General features: G+C 40.2%; 1 protein-coding gene across 3 annotated transcripts in view; it reads right to left on the bottom strand.

The window, feature by feature from the left end:
• The window catches only part of LOC126251985 (polyprenol reductase), a 39190-nt gene extending 26910 nt beyond the window's left edge, over positions 1–12280 (bottom strand). For all 3 annotated transcript variants that reach the window (XM_049952758.1, XM_049952759.1, XM_049952760.1), the window contains exons 1-2: positions 11772–12280; positions 6507–6655 (exon numbers count right to left, since the gene is read on the bottom strand). In XM_049952758.1, the coding sequence (XP_049808715.1) occupies positions 6507–6655; positions 11772–11956 (334 nt within the window). In that variant the 5' untranslated portion in view covers positions 11957–12280. The remainder of the gene's footprint in view (positions 1–6506; positions 6656–11771) is intronic.
• Between the last annotated feature and the right edge of the window lie 7013 nt (positions 12281–19293).

Raw genomic sequence — 19293 nt, 5'->3', positions numbered from 1 at the left:
ATGTAGCACTTACCCAATCAGTCACAAAAACAGCATAATTAGATTATGGAAGACATAGCTCATCTTACAAAACAAATGGAGTTTGGTAACAGAAGAAAGAATTATGACAATGTAAGTGATGGATGGAAAAGGAACAGTGCCTGAGAAGATGAACCACTACTCACTGTGATGGGTAAGAGTCGGGTAGCATACAGACCGCCACTAATCTTCTGAATTTCCATCCTTTGTTGGGATAGTAAAGATCTCAAAACAGATACACTAGTAAGTTTGGTACTGCAGACTGAGTTACATGAGATACTGACAATTACAAGTATGGAAAGGAAATGAAAGCTGACGCACGAGAAGGTAGTGGAACACTTCACAGAACTGATGAAGGGAAGGATGAAAACAATAGTTTAATGCTGAGGCCGTAAAGACACAGAGAACAAACTTATAGTGAAGAAAGTTGAGGAAGCAAATTGGCTGTGGCCCATTTGAAATAAACATTCTGGCTTTGGCCTGAAAGTCTTATTGAAACAATGGAAAATCTTAAACTGAATGACCAGAGGGGGATTTGAATTTTGGTGCAATGGTACAAAGGGAAACGGGGGTACTGCTTTATTATGTGAATATTACTGGACGGTGAAAAGGGATGCTCTTTCAAGGAAGTACTAGAGGCAAGCCAAAAAGAAATGCTCTAAAGGTATTTGATTTTTTTCCTATTTTTGTGTACAATACAATAAACATTACTGGAAAAATATGAGAGCCTTTTCAGCTTCACTTTCTGGTTCAGTGAAACAAAAAAACACAAAGAAATATTATTCACTCACCATAACAGTCAACATTTATGGATCACGGTTATCACAAGGAGAACATAACAGTATTGCATACTGCCTTTTTGCCAGCTTCTGAAAGGGCTGAGTTAACCCAACCAATGTGCAAGCCTCTCCAATTTGAGTTTCATGTCCTGTTACTGGAGGAAATTAAATTATGAGTAGCTGATCAGTTATGATATAAAAGTTACTACTTCATAGTTTATAGGCTGGAAAATGATTACTTGCACCATTGTTCAGAATCCACATTACACTGTAGGTCCCCTTGTAACTGGATGTGTAAGTCAGTTTATAGGTCAGAAGAGGTCAAGGGCATACCACCTTCAATAAAACCATGCCTAATAAAGCATTCTGGTGTTCAAACTAACCTTTGGGTTGATGACTGCTTTACTTTTTCACAAACCACTGTTGTTTTTGGAAGTTGTGGGACAAGCATGACATTAAAAACCACTACAATTTCAAAGAATGGCAAATGAGACAACTGCATACTGCTGGGCAGGAGAACGTAAAGAATAATCTATCAGCTGCGCAAAGTCACACTGCTTCCGCTTCATATTACATTAGGACTGATGAAGAATTTTGTAAGGGGCTTGATAAACACAGTGTCGCTTTGAACTGTTTGAATAAACTTTCTCAAGAACAAGTCGAGTTGGAAGAAGCTATGTTTGTCAGACCAGAAATCAGAAATTTGTTGATCAATGAGGCCTTTGATGTTAAAGTAACAAATGTCGAGTTACATTCTTGGACTGCTTTCGAAGCCATTGTTCATGGCTTTTGGGCAACAGAAGAGAAGAACATCACGTTTCTGTAGTAAATGCACTGTTGGAGATCTACAGAAAATGGAAAACTGAACCCTAAAAATACACTTCTCATATTTGTATCTTGATATTTTCTGTTAAAACTTGGGTGTTGCAAGGAACGAACAGGGTGAACACTACCACCTAGACATTCCTACAGTTAAACATAGCTATCAAGGATGCTGGGATCCTTCACTGTTGATCATCATTTAGAAATACTGATGAGACATCTTACAAAAGAAAAGAATCTACATTCCATTTCTCCATATAAACTGACATTATACTTTGTAATACATTAACATTTCTAATTATGATTACTGTTTGGACTGTATATGTGACCTTTGTAACTAAGATGATGATACTGATGTTTTATGTAAGTATTTGAATAGCTTTTGGTTCATTTGTACTATAGAAGCTTGACTCAAAAAGCAATGTCTCGTGTCTTGCATAAAATTTAATAATGATCATATAACAGCAGAACTGACGCAGAAGATTGAGCTGTCCTCTAAACAACACTACCATTCAACTTACAGTTTGTTCACAAGACAAAGAGCAAATTGTGAGAGGGATGCAAGGAGAATGGTAAGCAAGCTCCATCCACTGACCACCAGTACACAGACTGTCGAGAGGAGAGGGGCAGTGGGAGGGGAACATGCTAATGTAGAGCAGTGCTGGAAACACACTTGCGTACAAATGCAACCTGTACTCCTAGTGGCATTGGCAGTCCATCTATTAGCCACCACCACAACAGTTGTCAACTACTCTACACAGTGTCTGTCTGTGAACAGAAAAATAAATCAATATGACTCGGTCTCATTAAGTTTCTCATTTGTGCATGATGCATTATTTTTGCTACTGCAATTCAATATTACCATTGTTGATACTGATTTCATCTATTTCAAGTTTGATGACACCTTTGCGCCTCCAGTAACCTACTTCTAGTTGCTGGACCTTCCTGAAGTACCCTTCCCAGCCATTAGCAGTTACCGACAGAAAGGATTCTCTTGCAATCTTAAACAGATTGCCTTTGGACACTCATCCTGAAGTGCTGCGGTCATGCTAGTTCCAATGCACTCAAATCACAAGTATAGGCAGGTGCACAACCGTGTGACCTTCCTCTTTTGCCATTTTATCAACTACATATGTTTTTCTAGCAGGTCTATGTTCTTGAATTGAAAGCAAGCAACCCTGCTTTCTCATGCTCTCATTACAGGCAACACACCTCTTTTGCAGCTATTCCTACATCCTCACTTTGGTATCATATCATGTGAGTGTTTTGTCCACCTTTCTGTTGTTATGGTATAGAGGTTTGCTCATTGCAATGATTGACTTTTGAGAAGATTTGGGGGAATCATATCTGCAGAACTGCTTTCAAAGTTTACAGTGGTCACTTGACTATGGTAATCACCATTCGTAGGTTCAGTCCAGAATTTTAGTTGGGATTCTCTGACAAACCCTTCCTCAATCGAAGCTTCCAATAACAAGTCTTTTAGAGGAGGTTCCCCATCTCGTAAAGCTGACATCATCATCCTACTGCCAACATTTACCATTATATTACTGTCTATCCAAGTTTCATTCAAACAGAATATTTCTGTGGCTGCTTTCCTGATATTTCATTCCTGCCAATCAACAATGTCTCTATGCTCTAGCAGTAAAGATCTCTTATTCTGTACTTTTTTTCCACACAAATCCCATGGCTAACAAAATATTCCACAGAGATGTAATACCCCAACTTCAGTCGATATTTTCATTAAGTATTGGTTGAAGTTTCTGCAGACTGGGAGCAATCTCTGCACCATGTAGAATTGTTCAATTGTTTGTTTCAAGACAGCCATGTCGGAATTACTGGATGCACAATGTATAGTTAGAAGTAATGAGAAGAGGCCCAAAAGGGAATGATCCACTTTCTGAAACCACTTATAAAGTAGTGTAGGTTACGGTAGCAAGTATCACACATTGCTGCCAAGAGCAATTGAATAAAAATACTGATGGCAGTCATTTCTATCACAAAAGACTGTACAGTCAGAGCAACCACAACTTTGAGTATGTATCTTGGAAAACAGATAGCCACTTCATCTGAAGCAGTTTTCTATTTTCCATGATGCATTTCTAGTTTGATGCGCACAAAAATAAAAAATCCTGACATGTGACAGGAGTTGTTCCCACCACCTTTGGCCTAGCGACCTAGCACCTTAACCATCAGACTATGTTAGGGTTTGAGAGAAATGTGTGTCACCTATTGGATAATAAGAAATTCTTTTACACTCAAAACAAGATGACACTTTAAAGTAATTTAGACAAAGCAGAAGGCAGTTTTGAAGCACTGTCGAACAGAAAAAATATGAACTGAAATTTAATTCTTCTCACCAGGAGTTTCTGGTCATTTCCCAGGATTCTCTTTGCAAAATCTGCAAATTGTTTTCACTGAGATGAAGCTTGCCCATGTATATGTCATGGTACATCTTGTCGGGTGAGAGAGGATGAAACACTCTGGCTCGCAACATTCAGCAATATCATTAATTAACTTCCTTGTTCCATTCTGTAATGTGGTACCCCTAGTCCTTCTCTGAGGAATGGTAGGAGTATCAGGAGTTGGCCTATATGGGCCGGGAAGTGCTTCATCGTCACACATCAAGTGATGTATTATTTTACTGTGGAGTTCAACACGGCACACCAGTCACTTCACAATGGCTACATACAGAATGTCCTGTATTAGATTGCTGAGGTAGGCAGTGCCCAGACGAAGAAAACCAACTGACTCCTATCGACTTCTGCTGACTTTAGGCCTAAGGAGCCCTTGCTCTTCTCTTTGTGAACAAGCTGTGGTCACTATGCCGCTGTACACATTTGTGCCATCATTGGACTCGGGCATCAAAACCAGTTTGGATAAATTTACGATTTTGCTTCTTGACTCATTAGTGTATGCAGTCTCGTCGGTAGTTCTGTTGCATCTTGTAAGTGTGTTTTGTCTATGAAACACAGTCTTTGATTGTCTTCCTCATAATATTTCCAATGTGACTGCTTCAATTTAAGATGTCTGTAATGGTAATCGCTAGAGTAGAGTTGGTGAAAAATGTTCTCTGGCGTTTGCAGTGGGTTTGGCAAGGCTACTTTGCACGTCAGTCTCAACCAGTCACATAACTTCATTTTGTATGTCTCTATAGCTACATTTCAGTGATGCCGTAGCTCTATAGATGACTATTGTTTTCACTTGCAGCCATTTTCACTTTGCACTTGAAAGCTGGCAGTAGCAATGTCAACTGTCAGGGATCTCCTTTCGCCGACTCTGCTGTTGGCACGTAACTGAATCTACAACCATTAAATTTGTGTTATTTATTGCATAACCAAAGTGTAATGAGATTTTTTAACACTCTTATGGAGGATCTCTACACATTTTATTATTTAAGCTGAATCATGCAGAAAACCAATTTCAAGCATTTTGCTATTCATGTTGATCTTCTGATGACTTTACTAGATGCTAAATGACAGCATTAACAACACACAATCTGAGATGGATACTCATATTGGCTCCTACACTGCCTGTATAAATTAAAAACAGTAGAGGGCCTATAACAGTTTCTTGGGAACTTCAGATATCACTTTGGTTTCACTCAATGACACCCTGTCAATTACCACAGATTGTGACCTTTTTGACAGAAAATAATGAACCTAGTCACACAACAGAAACAATACTCCATACACTGGCAGTATTATAAGAAGTCACTTGTATTGTACAGTGTCAAAAGCCTTCTGAAAATCTAGAAAAAAATGGAATCAATTTGACAGCCCTTGTCGATACTACTCATCACCTCATAAGAATGAACAGCCAATGTGTTTCGCAAGAACAATATTTTCTGAATTCATGGTAGCTGTGTGTCAATAGTTCATTTTCACCAGTGTATTTCATAATGTTGGAACACACTACATGTTCCAAAGTCTTGCTACAAATCAATGCCAATGATACAGGTCTATAATTCAGCATATTGCTTTTATTTCCTTTGTTGTGTGTTGGTGTGACATACAACTTCCCAGGCACTACATCAGAATTCTTTGCTGAAATTTAACAATCTGTCTCCACCATTCAGTCTCAATACACTAGCCACTGTTCATTTTATAGTGCATTTTTGGGATTGTCTTCAAACCACGGCAGTTAATCAACAAAAGTCAAACATCTAAACAAATAATAGTGAGTCTAGGTAAGCAGTGTGGAAGAGACATGAAAGTTTGAAAAAGAAGAAAATAGAAAGTGGTATGAGAGAAAAAAAAGAACAGGTAAGACAGAAGAGAGTAAGTACAAAATAGGGAGGAAAAAGACAAAGTGGAGGAATAGATGATAAAATAAAATAGGAAACAGAAGGACACTCAAAACTCCCTGGTTGAGCAGCAAATCACTGGTGGAAAGGGGCACAAGAGGGCTAGCTGAATCAATACAAACTGAACACACTTCAAAGATACTGAAAGTTTTCCCTCACCAAAGATAATCTAGCACGACTTAATTGGCAGACAGTACTTATTGTGAGTTTAGCGAGTGTTCACATTTGTCTACAAAACTCAACACAGTGAAGACACCGAGAATGATTACTGCCAGTGTACACAGGGCTATTGTTGGCAGTGCAGTTCAACGTCTTATTCCATCATGCAGCTTATACATATGAACAACCTGGAAACAGGAGGAACTTTTATTATTATAGATAGTACACAAAAAATGACAGCAGGCAAACACAGATTCACTGTTTCTGTATTATGGCCAGGCCACAGCACTCAACACCACTACCAATGCCATTAATATTCCCTGAATGGTTGGCTGATAATCTTCCCTTCTTCTATTGTTTATAGTTCACTCAGGATACAGCAGTACCATATCATAAGAGGAAATTACAAAATATTGAAGAATTACCATTTGCTCTGCGGCTAGTTGACCCAAGCAAATCCAGCAAAGCAAGCAACAATGGATGTGGCTTGCCGTGAAAAACGTATACTCTCAGTACAACCACAAATATTAATGATGTGAAAAAAGCTCCAAAAACATAAAAATGGCGAAACCACCTGCGGAGAAAAAACGAACAGCCTGCATGAAACACCACACTTCTGCCAACAGGTAAGCATCATCTGATTAAAAATGTAATTTTATCAAAAGAAAAATTCACTTCCAAAGACTATATAAAATTATGAGACAGAATTGCTAACCATCACTTTCCTTCAGGAGGCAAAATATCAATACTGCTTATACACAAATATAATTGTAGACACAAGTATACCGTGCCTACCTTTATACGCATCCGTCACCTCCTGATGATAAATACTACACAAAAATTGTCCCATAATTTTTTAAAAAACTATAATTTAATTGAAAGTATACAATACTGTGTTTACACAGCTACAGAAACTACCAATTTGTAAAACAAGACAGCACTTTCCTGGAAGCTGCCTAACCTGCAGAAACTAGGGCTCCAGTTACATATCCCCCCCCCCCTCCAATCTTGGTTCTGGTGATAATTGATTGATTGACTGACAGAGGGGTTATGGGGCCAAACGACGAGGTCATCAGTCCCGTGATTCCGAAGTGAGTTACAGAAGAAAGAGGGCCTGCTAAAAGTGGACGGATCCAGTCAGGGGAGTCCAGTTATAAAATTTAATGAACATTAATCACACAGTAATGGCATACAAGGTGAGAAAAAAACAAAACAAAAAAAAAAAAAACTGGAAGAAAAAGGGGGGGGGGGGGGTCGGGGGTCACAGACTGAGAAGACTGTAAAAGAAGTCCCAACCACATCCAACCTGGTTGTGGTGATAGCCTGATCTGTAGCGCAACCCCAGGTCTAAGGTTAGGTTTGAAGGTGACAATTTGGTTGTGAGTTGGCGATGCCAATGAATGAGAAAGCAGAAAATTTGATTGCGGTAACAAACTGACTGACAATGAAGCCTAATTTTTATGCCCACGCCATACTGACAAATGCAAGGAGTTCCGATATGCAACTTTTTCCAAAACTGGAGTACATTAAGCTAAGAGCTGCTGAGCCAAAGAGTTAAATGTTCTACAGAGATCAGTACAAACTAAATTTTCATATCTCTACACAACTAATTTACATGTTATTTTAATACACAAATTGCAATGCTCTAAAGAGAATTCTCTATAAAAATGTAGTCCACACAATTTAGTGCCTTAGAATAACCTCCAAAACACCAATGCACTGAGCATGATACCAATACACGTAGGGCATAGCATTATGCTGTTTGATCACACAATATACTTCTCAGCTCTAAACTGTTGAATCTATATTTTTTTCCATAAAGTTTGGCTCCATTTTCCTTCTCCTTCATTCATGCACACATAAACTGCTGTTGCAGAGCTGAGTTTCCCACAAAAATAAATATTCTCTGTCTAATGTGAAAAGTAATCAGTGCTTACTAGATCGGCATATGTAGCTCAAGCAGAAATGTTACATGTGTCTTACATGACAACTCACAAAACATTATTTTACTTTCACTATTAGGCACTACTCAATCACCACTGTATGAAAAATAGTATCATAAGGAAACTTGAGAAAGAGTAAAATTATAGAGAGACCGAATGATTGGGAGAAAAAATTCTAAGTAATGTGGATTGATAAGTTCAGCAGTAGAAAAAAAAATTATATGTTAAAGGAAAGAACGGATGGAGGGTCACCTAAGCCTGGAGTCTTGAGTGACCTTACTGTACTTTCCACCCTTCCCACTCCTCTTTTCTCCCTGGAAAAGCAACTAACAGTTCCAACAGCTACATACAACACACCTCTTTATACAGACAGCTGCAAATGTATCATTTCACCTTCCATGTTAAAACAATGTAAATCTCATCTAAAATTTTTTTACGTGTTTTCCATGTCAGTAAGCAGTTATGACGTATATAATAATGAAGGTTACATTTTCTTGTGGTGTATCTGAATCATTCCAGATCAATCTCAGAACCAACTGTTCTACAGAGTCACAGTCAACATATTCCCCTACCCTTGCCAGAACTGAACCATCACGGTATACCGCATTCTAAGCAACAACCATTTATCAACTTATTTTACGACCTTGCCGTGTATCTTCATCACCTAGCTGTCCCTTGCCTTTCATTATCCCTTCCTGCAGACAACAGATCAAATGATAATTAAACTATCAGTCAAAGGCACCTTACTATAGTGTACTTATGCTAGTATGGTGTAAGGCATGTCAATTAAACGTGCATTTTTTGTGTAATGTGAATGTATTTACTTCCTAAGCAAAAGACAGTGCACCTTTTGAGCTACCTGTTAACTTTTATAAGACATCATGGGGAACACGGAAGCATCCGATTCCACCCGTCTGTTTTGACCCCATGATGTCACCAATATGGCGGAAACAATAATTCAAAACAATTTCCATATCGTGCCTACGACATCATTATGTGAACATGACAACAAACACGAAAATAGATCAAAAAACCATCACACACATCTTCCTCCAAAAATATATAATGAAACTAACAGGACAAATGTAGGAAATTGGAGGTTTTTTGGTGGGGACAAACTAAATACAAACACACGCCACTGTACCAAACAACACAAAACAACAAAATAAAACGACCCACAACCTTCCCAAATTCCACTACACACCATATCCTCTGGAATCGGTCACTTCCCTTGACCTACATAGGTCAACAGCAACTCACAATACCGAATCACCGAAACAAAACAACCAAACAACTAACAAATACCCAACCAACCATCCAAACAGGGGGAGGGGGGAAAAAAACAACTTACTAGAAAAAAGTTCCGGCACTGCACTCTAGGGGACACACACACACACACACACACACACACACACACACACACACACACAAACCACAACCAAAAATAATTCCCAACCCACACCGCTCCCCTCCCCCCCCCCCAAAAAAATCAAAGACCCATAAACAAATAAAAACCAAAAATATCTCAATCACACACTATAACTCAACAACAACTGCAACAAGAGAAATCCTCACAACAACATCACAAAACAACCACCATTCCCCACCCACCTCCAAACAAAAAACCCTGCCAACAACTCACCTCTCCGCCCAAGCCGCAGCCAACGTCCCCCCCCTCCCCCCCGACACCTCCCCAACCAACAACCTTCGACCAATACATCCTACTAACAGCCTTTAAAAAAAAAACCCTAAAAATACTATAGCCCTCAGGGACTCTCTTCCACCAACAAAACTCATCTAAATGAGGCTGAAGGTTAGAAGAGCGCCTCTTCCCCCTCCCTATAAGTGACTTAACGGCCGCCCAAAACCCCTCTATGGTATTCGTACAGGCTCCGGTCTCATAATTTTTAAACTTAACACTATGATTAACTACTAAATGATTGCATCCCCGCTTACCCAAACCCAAAGATGAAAACGCATCTGCGTCTGCAACTATGGTACTACCCTCTTCTATGAAATTTTCAATGAATCCCACTAATTCCCTTTTCGTCCGCCCCTCCAAAATCCTAAATACACATTCTGAAAAACCACCCCCCGATAGAGCAGCTGCCCCACATCCATACACCAACCAAAGAGTTACCCCTCCCATACTGCGACTCATCAACCTCCTCCACTACCACCACCCCAGGCCCACCCAACTTACCCCTGTAGTTAATATACTCCGAACACACTTTACGACAAAATGAAAACCAATCAAGCACAGTCCTCTCACTCACACCAATCTCATGCACACAGAAACTGTGAGAGGATGACAAAAACGATAAGTCATTAACACAATTTCTCGCATGCCCAGTCTAGACTTCTCGAACCAGGAACCTCGCCATATAGAGCACCACAGGTTATCCCTATGGCATCTCCACCACATGTAACCGTCCCTGGTCCAAGATGCCGGAACTTTTGTCAATTGCATTTCCTCCAGACAGACACACAGAGCACTTCACTCCTTCGGCCAACAGCCCAAAAAGCTGGAGAAACTTGATGTGGGACAAAGCACTGCCCCCCATCTACGCACACAAACATGTACTATTCAATTTGTCAGTCATATCCATACCCAATTAAGGCATAAGCAAAGTAATTAAAAAAATTCACACATGACGAACACCAAACAACACTACAATAACTTAGACACAACAAAAACTAAATCGTTAACTCACTGAAAACTATTCCTGTAAACGTACAGTCAACACAAATACCTAATGTGCCAAGGACTAACAAGCAAGTACACCCTATACACCACATAACACACAATCCATAAAGACACCACCGACCACATCAAAACGACACCTATAAACACTTCACACTCAAACTAAACTCCACGCCATCGTGACATCACACACCACACCAGGATTACATCACAGGTCAAAGCCTACGGGTGAAATCGGACGTTTCCGTTGATGTATAGTGGACAAGACCATTACGACCCCATGTTGAGAGGGATTCACTTGCTCTAACGCCTCTTAACAAAATTCTACAAAGTGCCCATATAGAGTGTATGAATAATAAATTTAAAAAAAGGAACATAGGAAATGGATTAAAAATAAGAAATACTATACAGTTAAGTTACATTATTTAAAATAATAAATACAGTAAAACTTTAAAAGGGCTTACTACTAGCACTGTAACCTACAATAATGTGAAACAAATTAGCCTAACATGTAATGTGTAAAATGCACGGTGTAAATGTTATGTAGTACTTTGTTTACAGTTTCATGCAAACTTTGTCAACCCTGATTGTACTGAAAAATGTTCAAAGGTGACAAAGTCTTGTATACGCCATTTTGTTCGAAGTTTTAATTCGTTACTTGCTGAATCTCTGAATCGTGTGTGGTGTGAATATGAATGATGACCGCATTCTGAGTGGTAGTCATATTACGCCCAAAAAATCAGGGCTTCTCAACCATGGAAGTGGACACCATACATACATCAGCTCTATTCTTTTATACGGTATTAATATCGTGCAAAAAAGAATTCAGGGATTCTCACTTAAGGAAGAGAGCTCTATAGGCCTACATATATTAGCCCTATTTACAATACTGTACAGTTTCGTAATTTAAATTAACGTTCACAATCAAAAGCAGATTTCAACTAAACTTACCAACTGTGTAAAAACATCTTAAAAACCAATTTCATACAAACACTTGTTCTTAGTCGCATGAACTGTCAGAATTACTTACGACATAGGCCTACCTTTTAGGAACTTCGATGGGTTTCAGAAACGTATCTTTGCCTTGATAAGCGAATCTACCGTATCTAAAAGTCTGTTTCACAAAACTAGGCAAACGTTTCTCAACTGTATTCATAAGGCTTCCCAAAACTATCATCACCAGAGTTAATAACGCAAATCCAATTTTTAGCAAGTTTAGATCAAGCATTGTGAATGCTAGACTTCACAACGGGCAGCAACACAGCAATGACTTCTCGTGAAAGAGGTATAAAAACTTGGTGAAAGGTGGTTTTCTTTTCCGTGCTACTAACACACTTTTCCCAGTCTGCAACTCATTATCTACAGAATGAGAGTAACGCATTTTTACCCTCTCGAACGTGATCGCCTGCGTAAATTACTGAGCTCTGATAACAAGTAATCAAAAAACTGATACTAGGTCTAGTTCAAAGTTTTCAAACGCTATTCATTTCAAACTAACACAAATATAAACAAACACAGTCCATGTGCACCGCACATCACTGACCAAAGATGTTCAACGCTTGGAAGAAAGACCAAAATCCAACGTTCATTCCACCTGCAACGATGTGACTGCGCCAAAGAGTTACGCAGAAGTTAGAATGCATCGTTCAAGGCACAGACCAGATATACGCTCCTGGAAATTGAAATAAGAACACCGTGAATTCATTGTCCCAGGAAGGGGAAACTTTATTGACACATTCCTGGGGGTCAGATACATCACATGATCACACTGACAGAACCACAGGCACATAGACACAGGCAACAGAGCATGCACAATGTCGGCACTAGTACAGTGTATATCCACCTTTCGCAGCAATGCAGGCTGCTATTCTCCCATGGAGACGATCGTAGAGATGCTGGATGTAGTCCTGTGGAACGGCTTGCCATGCCATTTCCACCTGGCGCCTCAGTTGGACCAGCGTTCGTGCTGGACGTGCAGACCGCGTGAGACGACGCTTCATCCAGTCCCAAACATGCTCAATGGGGGACAGATCCGGAGATCTTGCTGGCCAGGGTAGTTGACTTACACCTTCTAGAGCACGTTGGGTGGCACGGGATACATGCGGACGTGCATTGTCCTGTTGGAACAGCAAGTTCCCTTGCCGGTCTAGGAATGGTAGAACGATGGGTTCGATGACGGTTTGGATGTACCGTGCACTATTCAGTGTCCCCTCGACGATCACCAGTGGTGTACGGCCAGTGTAGGAGATCGCTCCCCACACCATGATGCCGGGTGTTGGCCCTGTGTGCCTCGGTCGTATGCAGTCCTGATTGTGGCGCTCACCTGCACGGCGCCAAACACGCATACGACCATCATTGGCACCAAGGCAGAAGCGACTCTCATCGCTGAAGACGACACGTCTCCATTCATCCCTCCATTCACGCCTGTCGCGACACCACTGGAGGCGGGCTGCACGATGTTGGGGCGTGAGCGGAAGACGGCCTAACGGTGTGCGGGACCGTAGCCCAGCTTCAAGGAGACGGTTGCGAATGGTCCTCGCCGATACCCCAGGAGCAACAGTGTCCCTAATTTGCTGGGAAGTGGCGGTGCGGTCCCCTACGGCACTGCGTAGGATCCTACGGTCTTGGCGTGCATCCGTGCGTCGCTGCGGTCCGGTCCCAGGTCGACGGGCACGTGCACCTACCGCCGACCACTGGCGACAACATCGATGTACTGTGGAGACCTCACGCCCCACGTGTTGAGCAATTCGGCGGTACGTCCACCCGGCCTTCCGCATGCCCACTATACGCCCTCGCTCAAAGTCCGTCAACTGCACATACGGTTCACGTCCACGCAGTCGCGGCATGCTACCAGTGTTAAAGACTGCGATGGAACTCCGTATGCCACGGCAAACTGGCTGACACTGACGGCGGCGGTGCACAAATGCTGCGCAGCTAGCGCCATTCGACGGCCAACACCGCGGTTCCTGGTGTGTCCGCTGTGCCGTGCGTGTGATCATTGCTTGTACAGCCCTCTCGCAGTGTCCGGAGCAAGTATGGTGGGTCTGACACACCGATGTCAATGTGTTCTTTTTTCCATTTCCAGGAGTGTAACTTCGACGGCGCATTTCCCCATCTATGCCGTGTTAACTCTTGAAACCAACATCCACTCACAAGAGTCGGGGCAGAAAGCAGAGTTCCTGTCATTACGCGCTGTGTGAAATGGAGATGACAGTTGCTCTCGTTTACAGCTGAAATCAAGCATTGATTTTAACAATTCAAAGAACTGTAGTAATTCTCTTGCACATGTTGTAGTGCAGTTAACCGAGATTCTCCGAAATTCCTGATAATGAAATAGTGGTTATGGTTTTTACATGATGTCAAGTTGAGACGAATTGACAGTGCTTTTAATAAGCGACACAATGATTTTCTATAGTGAATACTTCTTTTTTCGCTGTGAATTCTTGTAGTTCGCCGCTTCCACAGGAGTGGAAGACAAATTAACAATTTCGAACGCAGCATTCCACAAGAATATATGTGAAGTGCTTTAGTAAGCTTTTGTTAGAAAGGAAATTCGTTTGTGTGCATAATGTCAGGTATGTACACATGATAAGCGCAATTTTTTTTCTTAGTTTTGCTTAGTCCAGTACAGACACCGAAACGATATCAAGATAGGAAGCGTTATATATTACAAAACGTTGATTATACAGTGGTAGTGGGCTAGATATTAATGACATGTCGTCTCAAAATCTTAGTCATTCGCCAAGTTTTACATCCAAGGACTACATCCTAACTTTCAACTAATGGAAATACCTCCGCAAGTATTTTAAAGTAATTCACTTACACAACTGAGATTTTCGTCACTTTAGCTAATCTGAAGAATACAAAGCAAGACTAATTGAGCTCGTGTGAAGGTCTTTACTTCTGTATCTGTTAAAATGCACAACATTTGATCTGTAACAAAAACGTTATAAATTGTGCACTATAAATGCGTAATGACATGCTCGGCTTCGTGCACCAAGTCACGTGAGTTAGATGTTGGTTTCAGTAAAATGACGTTACGTGCAGTTTATGTTATCTGTGGTCTGTGGTTCAAGGCATGGAACCTCCATGGATCAAGCAGGTTAGGTTAATGCTCGGTTTACACTAGCAAGCTATTGCAGCAATTTACTTGCGCGGAGGAACTTGCCGCGCGATTTGCGAGTATAAACATATCGCCGAGTCGACTTGCGACTGTAGCAATTTATTGCGGAAGTGACTTGCTGCACGTTTACCGCTTCCAGTGTGAACACCACGCAAGAAGTATCTGCAAGTAACTTGCAGCTTTTAGGATTTATTTCTATTTCCTGCAAGTAGGAAGCGCAAGTTGTAGTAAGTATGTCGTCTGCATAACATTCATATTTAACATTTTACTTAATGTGGTGACTTAATTTTATGCAACCATCTTACGTATTATATGCAAACAAATTTCAGAAATGGAGGAGACACGGGAAGCAGGATACAGAACATTTTATTGAAGCCGTGGAGAGCTACCCCGAAATACGGAACGTGCATAACCGAGACTTTAAGGATAGAGTGAAGAAGATGAGCGCTTTAAATGAAATCTCGTCGATATTCGACACATCTATAAAAGAAGTACATAGAAAGTAGCATAACTTGGAGACACAACACCTTTGCCACCTGCAGCCACTCGCTTGTTGTTTTAGGAGTCTAGAAAAAGACGATGTGTAATTATAACATGTTCCATTTACTTAGCTATTCACTTTCTATTTTATGAGCATTAGAAAAAAAACTTTTTATAAGCATATCATTCTGTAAAATGCAGTTAATTTTAATAAAAATTTAATTTCATTGTTGTGTTTTCACATACCTTCAAATAATTTTCCCTTTTCAAGATTTTAAAAAGGCTCTACATACATCGGGTACGATCAGAGAAATCGTGCAGACGGGAATATGAAACAAGTACATTAGGGACTTGTATGAGTCTCCTACAAAGAAAAGATTTCAAAATTCAAACTTTTTTGGTTGTATGTTTCACATAAATAAATGAAATGCCTATTTTATTCGTAGCTCACCGGTAGCTATAAATCATAGAGTGACTAGCAAACGTTCCTTTGCTAAAATAGCAGTACCGAAGTTTGTGTCTCGTTTTGATATGACGGGCGCTATTAACATCAACAAATACTCAGGATCATTTGAGGACATTCTGCAAAAGTATCCATGCTCTCGATACTAAGTTCTTGCAAAAGGTTATTACAGGCACCATTTTGCGATCTTCTCATTATCTACTCTCTAACCAAAATACTTCTCTTTTTGTTTTTCACGTTTTGCATTACAATTACAAGAGCTGCAGCATATCTCACCCGCCTACTTGTCATTTTATACTTCGGCTGACACTCGTAGTGGTACTGAAAGCATATGTAATCAGTATCAGCAAGTTGTTGACGCAAGTTTCTTGCCAAAGAACTTGCGGAAGAATCTTGCTTAATTCTTGTGCTGCTGTGTAAACACAGCTGCAAGCGGCTAGCAATAACTTCTGCAAGCGACTTGCTAGTGTAAACCCAGCTTAAGGGAGATGGCGTTATCTATGCCGAGCACAGACGTCAGTTGAAGCCAGAGGGCCCAGGAGTTCGCCATCTTGGGGAGTCTTAGAAGTCTGTTTCTCCGTTAAAGCCCTGTCTTAAATCTACGATCATATCGTTAATGCGTTGCACTGACAGTCAGTTGTGAGTATGTACTGCAAAACGTATAGATGAATGAATATTTACAGATACCGAGACATGAAAACTAATTTTTGTAACGCCAATTCTCATTCGTCAAGCCTGGTGTACATCGTGGCAAAACAGCCGATAATTTTATTCCTGTTTCAAGTGAGATCGAAGTATCAGTAGTAGTAACTCGGTGAGTACACACAAAACAAGACCTTTCTAATGTTCTCACTACCAGATATAGTGATTGAATTAAGATTATCGGCGCCCGCGCGGGATTAGCCGAGTGGTCTAGGGCGCTGCAGTCATGGCATATGCGGTTGGTCCCGGCGAGGTTCGAGTCCTCCCTCGGGCATGGGTGTGTGTGTTTGTCCTTAGGATAATTTAGGTTAAGTAGGTCTAGTGTGTAAGCTTAGAGACTGATGACCTTAGCACTTAAGTCCCATAAGATTTCACACACATTAGGACATTTGAAGATTATCGGCACTGAGGTAACGGCTTTTATGAGAATCAAGGCAGTATGGCACAAAAATTATTGGTACACATTCCAGACGAAAAAAACATTTGAATTGAAAGTGTTATGTATGAGGTGGAACTATGGGCCTCATGGAGAAAGGGTGACCCGCCTGAGCCACACAATTTGACTCTTAGTCTGATCACGAGGAGTGCCATTAATTGCACACGTTGATCACGTAGGCTGATGTGAGGATCAATGAACTATACTTGACGGTATGTATCTGGAACATCTTAGGTGATTAGAAAGGTAGTAGACAGGAATACAATTAAATACTTAGTTTTAATTCAGCATCAGCAGTGAACGTCGATCTTGACTTTGTACAATAATATTTACCAGTGCAGTTATAGACTGAACTGCGAATACTACTTTACAATTCTGATTGCTTCACACATATAGATGAATTCTCAATGCATAAACTGTATGTGGCGCCTAGCTAGGTAGTTGCTACTGACTTAGCTGAAGGCTATGATAACTAGCATCTCTACAAATCAGATATCAGAGTGAACCATTCCTATTAAAGTCAGCTCTAGAACTGGCCAAAGCGCTAGCTTGTTTCGTTAAGACGAGCTGAGTGGCGGCGCTCGGTCTGCTAGCGTCGACAGTGGCGACTCGCGGGTCCAATGTGTACTGACAGACCACGTCCGATTTGAAGCCTACAACCTAGCAAGTGTGGTGCCTTGCGGTGACACCACAGAGAGAACTCATTCTTTAATTTCTTAAAACATATAGCAATAACATGTGTTTCTGGAATGCAGTGGCCTAAATTCTGGATAGTCTAAGAAATGTGTTGGAAGATGCCTTTTTCCTTCACTTTTAATGTACACTTACATAACTTTCCTATCGACCACCACCACTACTATTACTACTACAACAACTACTACCACTATTAGGACGACGACAAAGACTACTATTACTGCTACTACTACTAGTAATAATAATAATAATAATAATAATAATAATAATAACAGGTCACCCCAGTCAGAATTAGAAAACATCAAACAATAAGTACAACAAAAAGTGGAACAAAATAATGTGCAATCAGAAGAAGCAGAAAATACAGTAATGGACTCAAACATCCCAGAGCAAACAAACAAAGAACAACATGCATCAATCAAACAGTCAGAGGAAAACGAAATCTTAGGACAGCAACCAGAACAAGCACAAATAGAACATGAAGTGACAAACATGTTAGACATAGAAGAAAAATTTCAGCTGACGTATATGGAATACAAAGACACAAATACAGACATTAGACCATTCTTGCATAGACCGCCAAATAACCCACAAGTCGAAACATCAATAACAACTATCAACACAATCATACACAAAAAAATAAATGAAAATACAACTACGGAAGAGTTACAACTACTGGTTTATATAGGAGCACTCACTACACTAAATATACACACTAGGCAGAGATCAGAACCAATCAACTCACAGAAGAAACCCACAGAACCAGCATGGCAACACAGGCTACAAATCAGAATAGAAAAACTGAGAAAAGACATCGGACAGCTAACACAATTTATAAGAAATGAAATATCAAACAAAAAACGAAAAAGGTTAGGTAAAATCTCACAACAAGAAGCGATAGAGCAATTAGATGAAAAGAAACAGAAATTACAAGCAATGGCCAAACGACTTAGAAGATACAAAAAAAAGTGAAAATAGAAGGAAACAAAACCAAACATTCAACACAAACCAAAAGAAATTTTACCAGACAATAGATAACACACACATTAAAATAGACAATCCACCAAACATAACAGACATGGAAAACTTCTGGAGCAAAACATATGGTCAAACCCGGTACAACATAACAAGCATGCACGGTGGATACAAGCAGAAACAGACACATACAAGATGATACCACAAATGCCTGAAGTGATAATTTTGCAACATGAAGTCACCCAAGAAATTAATTCTACTCACAATTGGAAAGCCCCTGGAAAAGGTAAAATAGCAAATTTCTGCCTAAAGAAATTCACCTCAACACATTCACATCTAACTAAATTATTTAACAGTTACATTGCAGACCCATACACATTCCCTGATACACTTACACAAGGAATAACTTATCTGAAACCTAAAGATCAAGCTATATACAAAATGTTAACTTCAGTCATTACACAGAAATTAATGACACATGCAACACAGAACAAAATTATAGAGGAAGAACAAAAAGGATGTTGCAAAGGAGCATGAGGATGCAAAGAGCAACTGATAATAGATGCAGAGGTGACGTATCAAGCTAAAACTAAACAAAGGTTGCTACACTAGACATACATTGATTACCAAAAAGCTTTTGATAGTGTAACCCACTCATAGTTACTACAAATATTGGAAATATACAAAGTAGAT

The sequence above is a fragment of the Schistocerca nitens genome, chromosome 4, assembly GCF_023898315.1.
Source record: "Schistocerca nitens isolate TAMUIC-IGC-003100 chromosome 4, iqSchNite1.1, whole genome shotgun sequence".
NCBI lineage: Eukaryota > Metazoa > Arthropoda > Insecta > Orthoptera > Acrididae > Schistocerca > Schistocerca nitens.
This window is presented reverse-complemented; position numbering and strand designations above follow the sequence as displayed.